At 31.5% G+C, this 14,202-nt stretch overlaps 1 protein-coding gene across 14 annotated transcripts in view; it reads right to left on the bottom strand.

Annotated features, from left to right (window-relative positions):
- The window catches only part of LOC122533697, a 189,994-nt gene that overhangs the window by 43,376 nt on the left and 132,416 nt on the right, over positions 1–14,202 (bottom strand). For 7 of the 14 annotated variants that reach the window (XM_043663662.1, XM_043663667.1, XM_043663665.1 and 4 more), the window contains 8 exons: positions 13,907–13,979; positions 13,285–13,320; positions 11,009–11,153; positions 10,192–10,297; positions 7,950–7,982; positions 6,875–6,985; positions 2,752–2,798; positions 1,739–1,908 (listed from right to left, as the gene is read on the bottom strand). In XM_043663662.1, coding sequence (XP_043519597.1) covers positions 1,739–1,908; positions 2,752–2,798; positions 6,875–6,985; positions 7,950–7,982; positions 10,192–10,297; positions 11,009–11,153; positions 13,285–13,320; positions 13,907–13,979 — 721 coding nt within the window. Of the gene's footprint in view, positions 1–91; positions 239–1,738; positions 1,909–2,751; positions 2,799–6,101; positions 6,390–6,874; positions 6,986–7,949; positions 7,983–10,191; positions 10,298–11,008; positions 11,154–13,284; positions 13,321–13,906; positions 13,980–14,202 lie in introns of those variants that run through there. The other 7 variants (XM_043663671.1, XM_043663672.1, XM_043663675.1 and 4 more) reach the window with 6 other exon arrangements.

The raw sequence follows: 14,202 nt of genomic DNA, 5'->3' as shown, positions 1-14,202 counted from the left end.
CCTCTTTGAAGCTGAAGGTGATGCTGCTTTTGCTTCTTTTTAGTTTCTTTTTTTTTTTTTTTTTTTCGTTTCGACTGTTTTTATTAAGTTTTAATCCGGCTGCGGCAGCGTGAACATCGGAAAGATCTTCTCAGGTGGTGGATACTGCTTGTGCATCGTATTACGGGGAAGAATTAAGTCGCACACCAATATCGATAGATGAGCCGAGAAGAGGCGGTGCGGTGAATAACTTAGAGAGCTACTTTTGACAGAGGGATATCGTGGAAAATAAAAAAGAGAGAAAAATAAAAGGAGGAGGTAGTATTGCGTTCAAGCTGGATATTTTTTTTTTTTTTTTTTTTTTGGCTGGCACAGCTGAAATCATGGTTACGAGTCATGCGCTCTGTATCTCCTTCGATCGACGTATTTATTCGAGCGAGATGAAATTCAAATTTATTATTACGCGGCAATTAGACCGGCTTGGAATGAGAAATATTAATGTCGTTCGAAGCGATCTACTGATATCTTCGTATACGTCTCAATTTGTGAAGAGTATAGATCTACACGGTGGCTCGCAAAAGTATTCAAACACTTGTACAAATGGATATATTGTGCATTATATTGTGTGTCAAATTTCAAAAATTACTCCTCGATAATTTGTTGCGTATGTGTAAATTTACGTGAAATATATTAATCGTAATGTTAATATAATATATTACATATATTGTACATATCGTACTAAAAAATGTATAATAAATTATAATATATAATACAATAAATAATTTATTATAATATACAACAAATTTTATATGTTATTATCAATATTGTATATCATGCGATGTAATTTCTATATCAAGCGTTTTGAATTATCATTAATATCGTAATGAAATTTAATAGGACATAGGAAAAAATTTTAGTCTATGTTTATTATTTACTTCATATTGTGTTCTTCAGAATTTTCCTTCTGCCAATTGTTCTATGATATTAGCCATATAATGTTGCACACTTAAAAATCAATTTAATCGAATTACAACGTACTATTATATGCTACAATGATTATAGAAAATGAAAGCTAAAAACCAAATTGATTTGTTCATCTGATTTTAAGATTGAAATGCATCTTTACAAATATAATAATAAAATAAGCAAATGTTCGAACACTTTCGAGCAGTTGTGTACGTGGAAAATTTATCAACACTGTTACCAATAAAATGTATCTAAAATAAATAAACGATCTGGCGAACGAACGAATCTTTGATGAAATTCATGAACGAAATTCACGATGCCAAGCGATGCTGCCGTCTCTGAATTAAATAGTAAGAGCGCAGGTGATTTATAGAAAAAAATAAATGAAGAACGTCATGCTTGAAGGCGTAAAAGTGTAATTCCACTCGAAGCTCCGAGAATAAAACGAGAGTTCAGTGAGACGACAACGAGCATGCAGGAATTTAGTAAAAAAAAAAAAAAAAGAAAAAAAGAAAAAGAACAAACGAAAACAAAAAAAAGAAAACGTAAGTTAGTAGTTAGACAAACGAGTTACAGAAGATAAAATTCTTGAAAGGCACAGTCGATCAATCATACGCTAGCATGCCTGTTTTCAAATAATATCGATCAACACCAACATAAAGTAAAATAGAGAAAGTGTTCACAGAGGAATACAGTAGTAATAATAATGATTTTCAATACCCTCGGATAACATAGAAATAAGTTGAAAAAAAAGAGAATATAAAATGAAATTGGCCGGGTTTTGGGAACTTACCCTTCGGTCGTTCTGGCGCGGGTTTACGAAGGCCATGAAGGGGTACGTCACCACCACTCTGAACAGTTTTATAGGCCAATCTTTGCTCGCGTTGACTCAACGGGCTGATATCTTCCTTGCGACGAAACACCAGCGTAGAATCACTTTCGTATCCTGATTCTTTAAGAGCACTGTAAAAAAGAAAGGAAGATTCGCTTTTAAAGAAATACTTTTGTAATATTTATAATAATTATATAATTATTTATATTATTAATATTATTAATAATTTATAATATTTATAATATTTTATAATTAAATTTATAATATTTATAGTAATATTTATAATTATTATAATATATAATATTTATATAATATATAAATTATATTATTATTATAATATTATTTATAATATATAATATTTATAATTAAATTTATAATATTTATAATAATGTATATAGTTATATACATTATTATAAATTTGTAATATTTACATAATTAATGTAGTATATTATTATATTAAACTACGCAATCATATTCAATTTTTTCGTAAAAAGAACAAATAGTCGTATCGTTTATAATATTACATATTTTATAATATTTATATGTTATATAAATTTTATAATATTTATATATTATACATATTATATATAAATATAATATAATATATTACATATTATAATATATTTATATATTCATATATTATATATTTATAATTACTTTACAAATAACCGAATGTTATTATGTAAAGTCTGTTCACGTTATTTATTTCTTCTCAGGATTTTCTCTCAGAACTGATAATCTTCTGAGGAAAAGAAAAAGGAACAAAGTTTTGCTATCTTTATAATACGTAATAGTCTGAATAAATTTATTTAATTTAAAAATCAAGGAAAAATTGTATTAATTGTATTAAACTTTACTCAACCCTAATTCTTTTACAATGTTTTTCTCTCAAAATACAATAAATCCAATTTCTAATTTCTTTCTAATTCATTAAAAAACGTGTTTCGATCGCGAGTGAAAAAAAGTATACTCACTGAGACATGTACGGTTTCACCGGGCGACTACCGCGCTGATCGAAAGGCTGAAAATCAAAAAACAAATCGACGATTGAATTCGTCAGGTTCACAGAAATTCCTTGCAATAATGTTTCACATGTACGTCATGCTTTTCATTGTTTCGTCTGTCCGATAAATCCGAGCTCGCGGATGAAACATCGTGGATGAAAGTGTGTAATCGATGTTGTTCGCACATGTACGGGCAAGACCACGTAATAATTGATAGTGTGCCCACAGAACATTGAGTGGTAGTTACACAATTCATGCGACATTCGGCTAATGCTAAGCGTAAATTAAGAACGACGAAGAACGCAAACGAACGAGAGATGAAATGCCATTGGGGTAACACAATAGTAGAATAATTCTTGGTAGAGAAGAGGCTGTAGAGAGGGAAGAACTTGGTAAAGAATACATTCACAATGATAAGAATAAAAGGGGACGAAAATGCTGAACGAAATGAGAAGAGGCTGCTTCGAGTTTAAATACAACAGCGATTTAATGCGATAGTGAGATAAATTGTATGTACAAACAGCGTTGTTTCAACGAATGGAGGAAAAAAGTTTGTGCAATTAACGTTATTATAACAAATTTTATAATAACTTTCATAATAATTTATACCTGTTTATTTTAGCGTTGGGTCAATTGTATTTGGATTTTACGATATATCATTTTTACTGAATCATTTATATCAGTTTCTATGTTTCTGCAATCTGAATTTGATTTTGCATTAAAGTGAATAAACTCGAAAAATTTGACGTGTTATTGATTTTTTGATTTGTACTTGCGTTAAATCTTAAGAGCTTCGAGAATAGAATAGATTGAAATAATATCCACTGTAAAATGATTGAATTAATTGATCGAAAGGTGAATATAAAGTATTTAAAAAATGACTGAAGTCCTTATTAAAAACATATTAATATAACTAAAAATATATGAAAGATATCCATATATCAAGTTAAAAAGAAGTTAATAATTTATTAGAAATCGAGAGATTTCAAGGAAATTGAATTAAACTTCAGTTAGTAATTAATTAAACTTCATTATTAATAAACTTTGTTTCTTCGTCGAACATATTCCTTTAATAAAAATATCTAAAAAATAAATTAGAAGAATTTCACTAAAGATACTGTTTTAAACTAATTAATACCAATCAGATGTCTACAATAAATGAAATAAATTCTTCCCAATATTAATTAATCTGATATACTGAAACTTAATGAAGACCGAATACAAAACAAGAAAAAACTATAATTCTCTGTAAAAAAAATTACTTTCTTCCTAATTTTAATTCTATTTTCATTTCAAAGATAATCTACACGATTGTCATTTGTTATCTAATTCTCACAAATTGTTGCAAATTCCTATAACGGTTTTCACTGAAAAATCTTTCTTCGTGATACCTTATCTAAATATAAAAAAAATCGTGCGAAATCGGAAATTATTTTTCCTGAAAGAAGTGAGCCGAACCGTATTGAATACAAATTCATGTGTTCCTTCCAAATCGAACAGCGGACTCTAAACGCGTTCGACAGACAACGTTCTCATCCGAAACAACTATTTGCGAATTTTACTACGCTCTGATAGTCCACAAAATCCTTCGAGGAGTCTTTCTCTGACCACAGGATTCGCAGGCGAACTACTTTGGAAAAAATATAACAAAACACTTTGGATCTCGTATCTTTGAGCAGCAAATTCTCGACGATTGGCAAACACGCTGGAAGATAAGACGATTGGAATGAAAACGAAGACGATCGGTAGGATTTGTAACGTATAGACAAGCGGTAGTACACGCATGCAACGAGAGACACAGCAGTAAAATGAGAAAAAGGAACGTGTAGTATATACAAGAAGAAGAATAAATACATCTGTGAGTCTAAGTTCGTGGTGCAATTGAAGTTAGGAAGAGTCCGTGGCTGAGAATAGGAAGAAAATGGCGATTAATAAAATTTCATTGGCAGATTATTTCTAAAGATTCTTTTTCTATTAAAAAAAAAAAGAATTGAATTTGAAAATTTGTCGAATATATGAAAGTATTTGAATACTTGTCACAGAAAACTTATGGTATACACTGTGGGTGTATATGTATTTATTGGAAATCATTTTGAGATTTTATTTAGCACTGTTACGAGATACGAGTACTGTGACTTCTGAAATAGCTCACAAAAGATTCCACTGAATATCGAGATAAATAAATAATTCTTTGTTTAAATATCTTTGTGATATTTATGCATGTAATTGAATAAGATATCTCATGGTTTCTATGTACATATTTATAATTGTTTTATCAAAAATTTTATCATTTCACATTTATGATTGTTACAATCTTATAACGACGTTAATGAAAATTCAATATTTTGTTAATCCTAATAAAATATTAAACTTCAAAATGAGTTACTACAAGTGAATTAAACCAACTTCGTCGAGATATTATCGTTCAATGAATTTCAATTTTTCTGAACAAAATACTTGGTACATATACATGTGACAAATTTTCAGGCTTAATTTTCTCAAAATTGAAATCTCCGGCGAAATTTTCTTGTTCTTGATTTTCACATTATTAAAAGGCACACAGAATCTTCATAATTTCACTTGGACCACAAATTTAGGCCCACGATGGATAGAATAAGGGCTATAGTTACAGTAAATTCATGTTCTGACAAACTGTTGCTTTGACGAAGGAAATATATTGTTAAACTTTCTACTTCTGCGTGAATTGTTATACCTTTAATCGAATTTCTTTACATACTGTTCACATCGATGTCACATCGATGAGCCTTGAATTAATTACCTTAACATTATTAATAATGATTAATTATTATTAATATATATTTTAAGCGATTGCTTAGATTGTCTCTTTGCAATAACTAAATTTACAAGAATAGACCCTTCATTTTTTCAATCGTCAAATACTAATTGCATAAACCAAAGGTTTATTTAAAAAAAAACTAGATATTAATAAATATGACAACTATTTAATTTCTAAATATATATTTATTTATTTTTTATTTAACAAAAAATATATATATATTTAGATATTTTACTTTCGAGATAATTAAAATTATTAAAATAAATTAATTAACCCTGATACAAAAGGTACAAAATAAATTTTTACTTATTTATTCTTAAAAAAATTCATTTTCACTATTCTAAACTATCAATAAAATTATTAATTTAAAATTATACTTTTATATTAATTTTTAAATTTTAATATAAAAGTATATTTAGTAATTATTACTAAAATATACTTTCATTATAAAACCTTTTTCAATTACACTAATTTAAAATTATATTTATATATACTAAATTTTCGATTTAAAAAAATCGGTCAATTTAACTCCCCCTCTCCAAAAAAAAAGACACGTGCTCGTCGAAACAACAGTTCGTCGGATACAAGTATCCACCGTAACCACGACCAAAGATCGGCAAGAAGACATAGAAATAAGACAGAGATCAGAAATAAAAGAGATCATCGAGTAAACAGAGGACAACGTCATCGTGCAATCTACTTGTCGACGATGCTGCGGCCTCTAACCCGTGAGACGGCCGACGTCTGAGCGTTGGCGGTGAGAAGAGTGGGTGTCGTTGATGATGGTGACGATAGCAAAATGTGATTGGTGCTGGAAATAGAAGAAGACGTAGAAGAAGAAGAGGTGGGCGAGACACGTTGGTGATGGTGATGATGGTGGTGATGGTGGTGGTGATGATGACGATGACGATGCTGTTCGTCGCCGGTAGCCTGTAGGAGCGTCGATCTGATAGCGGCCGATCTGTCGCCCAACGGCGAGCTCGACCGGCGTAAGCAACGATCCGGCAGCACGAAGCTCTTCGATCTTCCGTCCAGCATGCCAGCGTGCCAACCACAGTCGACGGCAGCAGCCCGTTCAAGAGGTCGTACGATCCGATCGACTTTCGTCTCGTCCTTGCCGCTTTTCGTCCCGATCGTTCTCTCTGTCGATCGATCGAGAGCCCCGGGCCTAGCGTAGTCGAGCACGTTCATGCTCGACCACTGCTTCGCGCCGGTCTGAGGCATCGAGCCGAGGCTCGCGCGGGATTTCGAGACGACCTCGAAGGTTTTCGAGCTGCTGACCGCTGGTACCCTTACATTGTGACTGCTCTCCGGTCGGTAGGAGAGGCTCAGAGCGCGATGGCTCAGCTGTGCGTCCCGGAGTTCCTCCATCTCTGTACCCTGAGGATGTCCATTCTCGTTCAACCACTGTCCCGTTGTTGTTGTTGTTGTTGTGATACAGTCGGTGATGTCGGTGGTGTCGATTGTAGGTAGATAGTTGGTTGTCAACGGCATCGTCCAAGGACCAGGGGAAGACCGTCCAAGGTGCACACGAACGGACACGATACGCAAACACCAAAGACACACACACACACATGGACATCGATCACGAGACATGTATACATTAGTACCGGTGGAAGTAGGTTCTTTTCTTTTTTTTTTTTTTCTTTTGTAATGAACAGAGACAATTTTATCGTGACAAATTGGAAGTTTTTTCTTTTTTTTTTTTTTTTTGTTTTTAGAGAAATTGTCTCTAAAGGATAGGAGAACGAAGTATGTCAGAAGATTCGCATGCATGGGTCACCGCGTGCGTTTCTTGCTATATATAGGTGCAAAGGGGCTCGACACGGAAAGCCAATTGTTAGACTACTTGGAGCTGTTAGTCTGAGAAAATTCAATGGTAACAGAAACAGAGGCACAACGAGAAAGGGGGATGTTTCTGATTGTACTGAGCATTGATTATTCCAAATGGGATCGTGAATCACGGTATTTCGGTGTTTTTCTAATGTCTTCTCGAATTTGTAGATGGAATTAATTTGACGATTTTTGAAATGGACATGATATTCTGTAGTTAAGCGAAATAATGAATATAATATTCTAAAATTTAAATGAGACGAATAGCAAGCGATTGATATGTTGATTGTATTCTTCTTGAGTGAATTTGTTTCTTAATTTAATGACACTCGATGCCATTTAATAGAAAATCACGTTCGAAATTGAACGACTTGCAATTTAATTTCAGGGTTGATTTCAGTTGATATTGACCGTGTCAGATATCTAGATCGATAGGAAAATAAGATTGCACAGGATTCGATACTGAAGAATAAGTAGAACAAAGGAGAAAGTAGAGCTGAACCTTATTTAACTATGATTAAATATAAAAATGGCGTACCCCGTCAAATATGTCCATGACCTCGTCCCACCACTAGAAACATAGAATTAAATATAGCGTTAATTTCTGCACTAATCATGTAAGGTTAAAAATGATATCAAAATTGAAAAAAAAAGAAAAGATAACTGAACGATGTATCATTTTGTGACTGCTTTTCATCTTATACGTAAAAATTTTTATTGACATTTTATGACGAAGTGAAGTATTTTTAATTTCAGACGTTACTGAATTAATTAAAAAATAAAATTACTGATTTAAATTTCCTGAATGACATTAAAAAAAAATTATTTATATTTAATCTAGCATCTCTTTGATAATTAACTCTCGAATAGTGTCATTGAATCATAGAAGACTATAACGATTTATATACATATATCAGATTATTAAAATTTACGTATATACATATGCATGTTAAATTATTAATATTTAACGTTTATATTCATTTTATATTTCTCACGACAAAGATTAGAAATTCAATTAATCCTCAAACCTGTATTGTCGTGTCATGGAAAATCATAATAATTTACATTAAAATTTTGGATTACTAAAATTTATTTACTAAAAATATATTAAATTATTAATATATTTGATATTTAATTTTACTAGAAATCAATAAATAGAAATTAGTAATACAATTCAATTAACTTTCAGATAGTATTGTTGAGTTAAAGATAACTATAATTTCTATACTTAATTTTGTATAATCTGTAACTCACACTCTCTATTACAGAGATGAACAGATAAAATTAAACTAAATTAAAAAATTCCAAAACTAAGTAATCTTAATTAATCCAATGTTCAATGATACTAGTTAATAGTTAACTGACTGAATTTCCCTATTAATCCAGTGATGCCAGTCAAGAGTTAACAACTGCTCTAAATCCAACTACGCGAAAAATGAACAAATACTTCCACGTTCGTACATTTCTATCCGCGCGTTGCCCTTTCTCTGGGAAAAATATTTCTTTTTATGAAAAGCGAGTCACAGTCTTTTGATCACTAAAAGCAGCGCTACTGAAGCTAACGAAATCAAGGAAACTAAAACGAAAGAAAAGAACGAGTACGATCAAAATATCGATAAGCATGGACGAGATTGCGTGCGCTTGGTACTTCTGAACACATCGAAATGTTTCTTTTTTCTTTCCTTTTTTTTTTTTAAATTTTACGCTGGAAAGAAACGTAACCGTGACGTCCGATCGTGGCGAACGAACGTGTCACGCGGCAACAAAAGAAGCTCTCGAAAAACCAAGTAAGAAAAAAAAAGAGACAAACAAGTGTTTCGCATCGTAAATTGATTTCAATCGTTCGATTAATCGTTACCTTCCTTCTCGTCCGTGTGACAGAAGTCGGCTAGAAGCAAAGCCATTTCAAACGATCAAGTTCGAGACACACTGTGTGTTCGGGAAGCTTCTACGTACCGTAGTGTATTGTCGTTCGATAAAGTGGCGACAATGATCGCATCGGTATGTTACAAATGCGTTAATCAAGCGTCGCTTTGATTGAAAACTCGCGAGAAAGCGCGCGACGCGAAACTTTCAGCCTAACTGGTTCTCTAATAAATCCAAGAAGACTAGACATCGTTCCTTGACCAACAGAGAACGGATAAGACGGTTGTCACTGACTTTTCTAAGAGTTCTTGCAACAGTCGAATGACAATAAAGAGACACAGAGAAAAATATTCTTGCGATATTAGAATTGTATACTCGTATATTTCATAATATGTGCACTTTAGGTTTTTTTCCTTTTTTATATTTAAAATTGAAATTCTCAATTTAGGACGCGCTTCTTGGAATTCACTTTCACTTTCAACAGTTTCGTTTTAGATAATTTTATAGACGAGCAAGATGATGAAACTAGAATTCAAAAGAATCGCCTGTTTCCTGTCGATAGATCAATCTTAATAAAGAGGCCAAGTAAATATTGTAAATTAAATAAAATCTTAAAATGTTGCTAAAAAATTCTTAAAAAGATATTGATCAGCCACTGCTTTATTTTCGTAACAAATTCATTAAAAATAGTGAGTTCACTGATGTTATATAAATGCCTTCTGCTTATCCTTTCTCTGTTAAGTAATCGAGGAATGTATTCGTACTTTGCAAAATGATTTTCATCGAATTAAACTATAGAGAAATTTCAATAGGGAATGTTTTCAGAGGGAATTCATATTAAAAAAAGAAAAAAAAAAAAAAAAATAGAGTGGCAGAGAGATGAAATATTTTTCGAGTAACATAAATTTGCATACCTCCTTGGCTTCCTTTTCGGCGATCGATGATCGTCCGGGCTCGTAATCCTCGATGCGTCCAGGCTGATTTTTATAAACCTCCGGCGTGTATCTCAATGCACCGTTTCTAAAATAGAAATGAAGGATTTTTAGAAACAGAGCGATTTCTTTTTTATTATTTGTAAATTTATCACTTCTTTTAAAAATAAATATTTGAAATCTTATAGGAAGTTCATTTCAACTCTACATGTATAAAAGATGCACATCCATAAAAGATCTTTTATAATAAATGTTAAATATTATAATAAAATTATAATAAAATATTATAATAAACATTATAATAAATGTGTAAAATTAGGAGAACTAATTGGAATTCTTCGATTAAGTTTATGACTCGTGATTTATGACTCGCAAGGTACATCGACTAAAAAAAAAATGAATAAATAAAAAATAAAATAACAAATTTAGTTTACTATTAAATAACAAGTAATTATTAAGTAATAGTAACAAGTTTACTATTTTTCGTAATAAAGGAAAAGTTTCTTTTTGCAAGAAATCTTAGATTTGATATCACTAGACATCCTCGTGTCGATTCGAATATTTTCTCTCATTAAGTTCGAACGATGTCAACATACTAAAACTACTTTGGAATAGTTCTCACATGGAACTCTCTCGTTTTGCACGAAATGTGAAATAAAAAAAGGGGAAAAAAATTCATTCAAATTAATTCTCGTTAGCGGAATAAAGGGAAATTCTTCTTGTAGAAACGAAATTTTAAATATGCAAATGTGCGTAAATTTTGGCGAGATCACTCTGTAAATAAACATTCGTCCCTTACTTTCTCGGCATAGTCGACGTGGAAAAGTCATTTTCCTTGTTACGTAGACGTCGACGACTGTCAAACGTTGCAGAGCGATCCGAGTACAAACGGTGTTCCGGTTCGCTTAAATATCCACTGCCACTTCCGTAACCGTATCTCGTCCCTAGAAAAAAGACATTCCCGATTTGTTAAAACTCGGGATCGTCGATCCACGAACGTGTTAAAAATTCTACCGTTCATCCATCACCGGCAACCGCAAGAAAAAAAATATATATATTGAACAAAATATGTACACGCATTTGCAACAATGAAATTTCGCATTGATGAAACTTTGAATGGGGGGGTTTCTTTAAGCTTTTGTTATTAATTGTAGATACATGTATATTTATTATAACCAGCGGTTTTAATGTAGTAAGTAAGTAGTGCATTTTGTTAAATTGCGTTTAATAGTAAATTTATTTATTGTGATTTTTACAAGATTGTTTCTTATATAACAGTTTTATTCACGTATACATTTGTCGACTGTATGTGAAGATAAATATCTCAGCAGAGCTGAAGTATTATTATAATATTGTTAAATAATTAGGTACAACCATTCCATTATTTCTGAAAACTAAAATAAAACTAAATATATATATTTTTTAATTTATTAAAATGTAATTATGTTAATAGTATGATATGTACTAAAATAAAAATATATATATATATATTTTTTAATTTATCAATTGATTAATTTGATTTTAAACTTTAAGTTTTATATTGATATAAAATTGATATTGTTATGTAATTACAGTTTGAATTAATATAAATCAGACGGATATATGTGTGGTATATATAAGACATCGCTTCTTGGCACTGATAATGACACAAATCAAAAATAATTAATTTCATTTTTAGTACGTTCGGTACAATTCTTTTATCATACGAAATGATATACGTATATTTGTATCTTTATTAGTTTCATAGTGAAGAGTAAATGTTACCAAGAGATGGATAAGTGTAAAATTAGACAAGTGTAAAATTATTCGCTTTTAAAATAGCATCGAACATAACTGACGAGGATTTACAAAATTAGATGTATTACTCATTACATTACGTATAACTTGGCAAACTAATCAAAATAGTCGACAGTTTATTTATTTCTGAGAATGTAGATTTGTTAAGTTATTCTATAAGTTTTTCCGAGTTATGATATATTTATGTCAAGAAGTGATATCATACGGCAAATTAAAAATTTTAATATTGTATCCGTATGAAATATAATTATTATGATATGTACAATTGAAACAACGGAAATATATCTCATAAATATTTGTTAATGATAAAATGAAACACAGTTTAAATAATAATAGGAACATAAAGGAAGATGCGCGAAAGAAATGTTATTCGACTGTGGAGGATTTTAAAGGCTTTGAAATGAAAGTTTCTTCTTTAGAGAAACTTTGCAACACTGCAAATCCACGCGTCGTCAAAAGAGGAAACAAACTCAAGTAATGAAACTCTGGGATTTCCTTGCCAATAATAATACTAAAGACCAAAACTTGCGTGTAACGAAGTTTCACATTTTAGAACAAGGAAAAAGGGTAATAGTAATAAAAAAATAAATGCCTGCGGAAATAAAGATTTTATAATTGAAAAAAAAATTTGGCGAATATTTGGCGAAGGTTATCGAGGTTAAATAAAAATATCTTACCAATTTATAATTCGATAATTTATGAATTCAGTCGAAGGTTATATTATTGCGTAAAAAAAAAAATTCGATGAAAAGTGTTTACACCGAAAAGTTTCCCGTAAAAATCTTTCGTCCGTGCCGATCTGTTCTTACTCGTTACTGCGCAACGCTGCGTACGGAAACGATTAATCGGTGAAAAAGCTGAAAGGGAAACGATTGACTGTGGTCGTTAATCGACAGCAGGATGTTAAATAAAGACGGGAACACTCGCAGCAAACGATCGAACGTGTATCGATCGGATCGGTTATTGTTACTTTCACGCACTGGCGATTAGCATGGTTAATACCGATCGCTATAATTATATATGCTGTGTTACGTTACGCTGTTATGTACATCGTCGACACGTTCGCCACACACACACGCACACACACATTGTGAAATACCATTGATAACACTTAGAGTTGTTACAGAGCGCGTTCATGTTAAAAAAAAAGAGAAACAGCGAAATCGACCGATGAAGAAGAAGGCCATTATCGCGACGTGTTAATATTCTAAGCTGATCTATTTCTATTAGTGTTCGTCTATGTTGTAATTTGTTAAATTCGTTGGAGCGTGTATTCACCTCTTCTTTGTTTGTAACGAATGGTTACGTAGTCATCTGAAAATGAGATTAGAACGTTAATCTCACGGGCCTCGTGATTTCGTTATTAAGAATTGAAATTCTTATTCAAAGTTGCGTGATAGTTTTTAAGTTACTCTCTGATTCTATCTATGGTGGACTGGACGAGGAAATTTAGAAAAATTTGCTGTTTCTAAAATTCGATTCTAAAAGACTCGTTTCCATTTCTAAAATTTAGTTCGAAAGGAATCTGTCATTTCGAGAATCTATTTTTCCAAAAGATCTGTTTATATGTTTTCGGTAGAATTATATTTTAGTAGACTAGTATGAGAAATATCCTCACGAAAGAAGAGCCATATGATTTGATTTAATAAGGTAGCAAATGTTATTCGATAACATTTGAGAGAAAATCACTCGATGATAATAGTTAATGATAATTTAAATTAAAACATCCTCGACAGATCGCAATTTCATAACAGTATTACAGACCTCACTCGTTAAAATGGCTAATTAAAATGAAAGAAAAATATTTGCCGGGCATTTTCGTAACATTAATCACTATCACAATTTTCGCTTGTCTCATAATAAGCATCGAAGCTATGCAACATTTGCCACACAAACTCACCGCTTCTGTCTGCACGATGCAACGAGTCGTACATTTTCTTGTACCATTTCGTTTGATTATTCTCCTTGACTTCCTAAAATTTTAATTTCTCAATCAAACCCACTGATTGCAAGGATAAAAGCCAATGGTCTTTGAAAAAATTCAATATTTTCCTTGTAACCGCGGAACGTTTAAAGATTTTTCATTCGAATTCTCGTGGTAAATAAATTTTCTACTCTATGTTACTTGAAACAAGACACAACTAAAGTTTTGATAACTTTAGTGTAAGTATTCCCTATTGTAAGCTTCATGTAAAC

Source organism: Frieseomelitta varia, unplaced genomic scaffold (genome assembly GCF_011392965.1).
Source record: "Frieseomelitta varia isolate USP_RPSP 00005682 unplaced genomic scaffold, Fvar_1.2 scaffold_545, whole genome shotgun sequence".
NCBI classification, from domain to species: Eukaryota; Metazoa; Arthropoda; class Insecta; order Hymenoptera; family Apidae; genus Frieseomelitta; species Frieseomelitta varia.
This window is presented reverse-complemented; position numbering and strand designations above follow the sequence as displayed.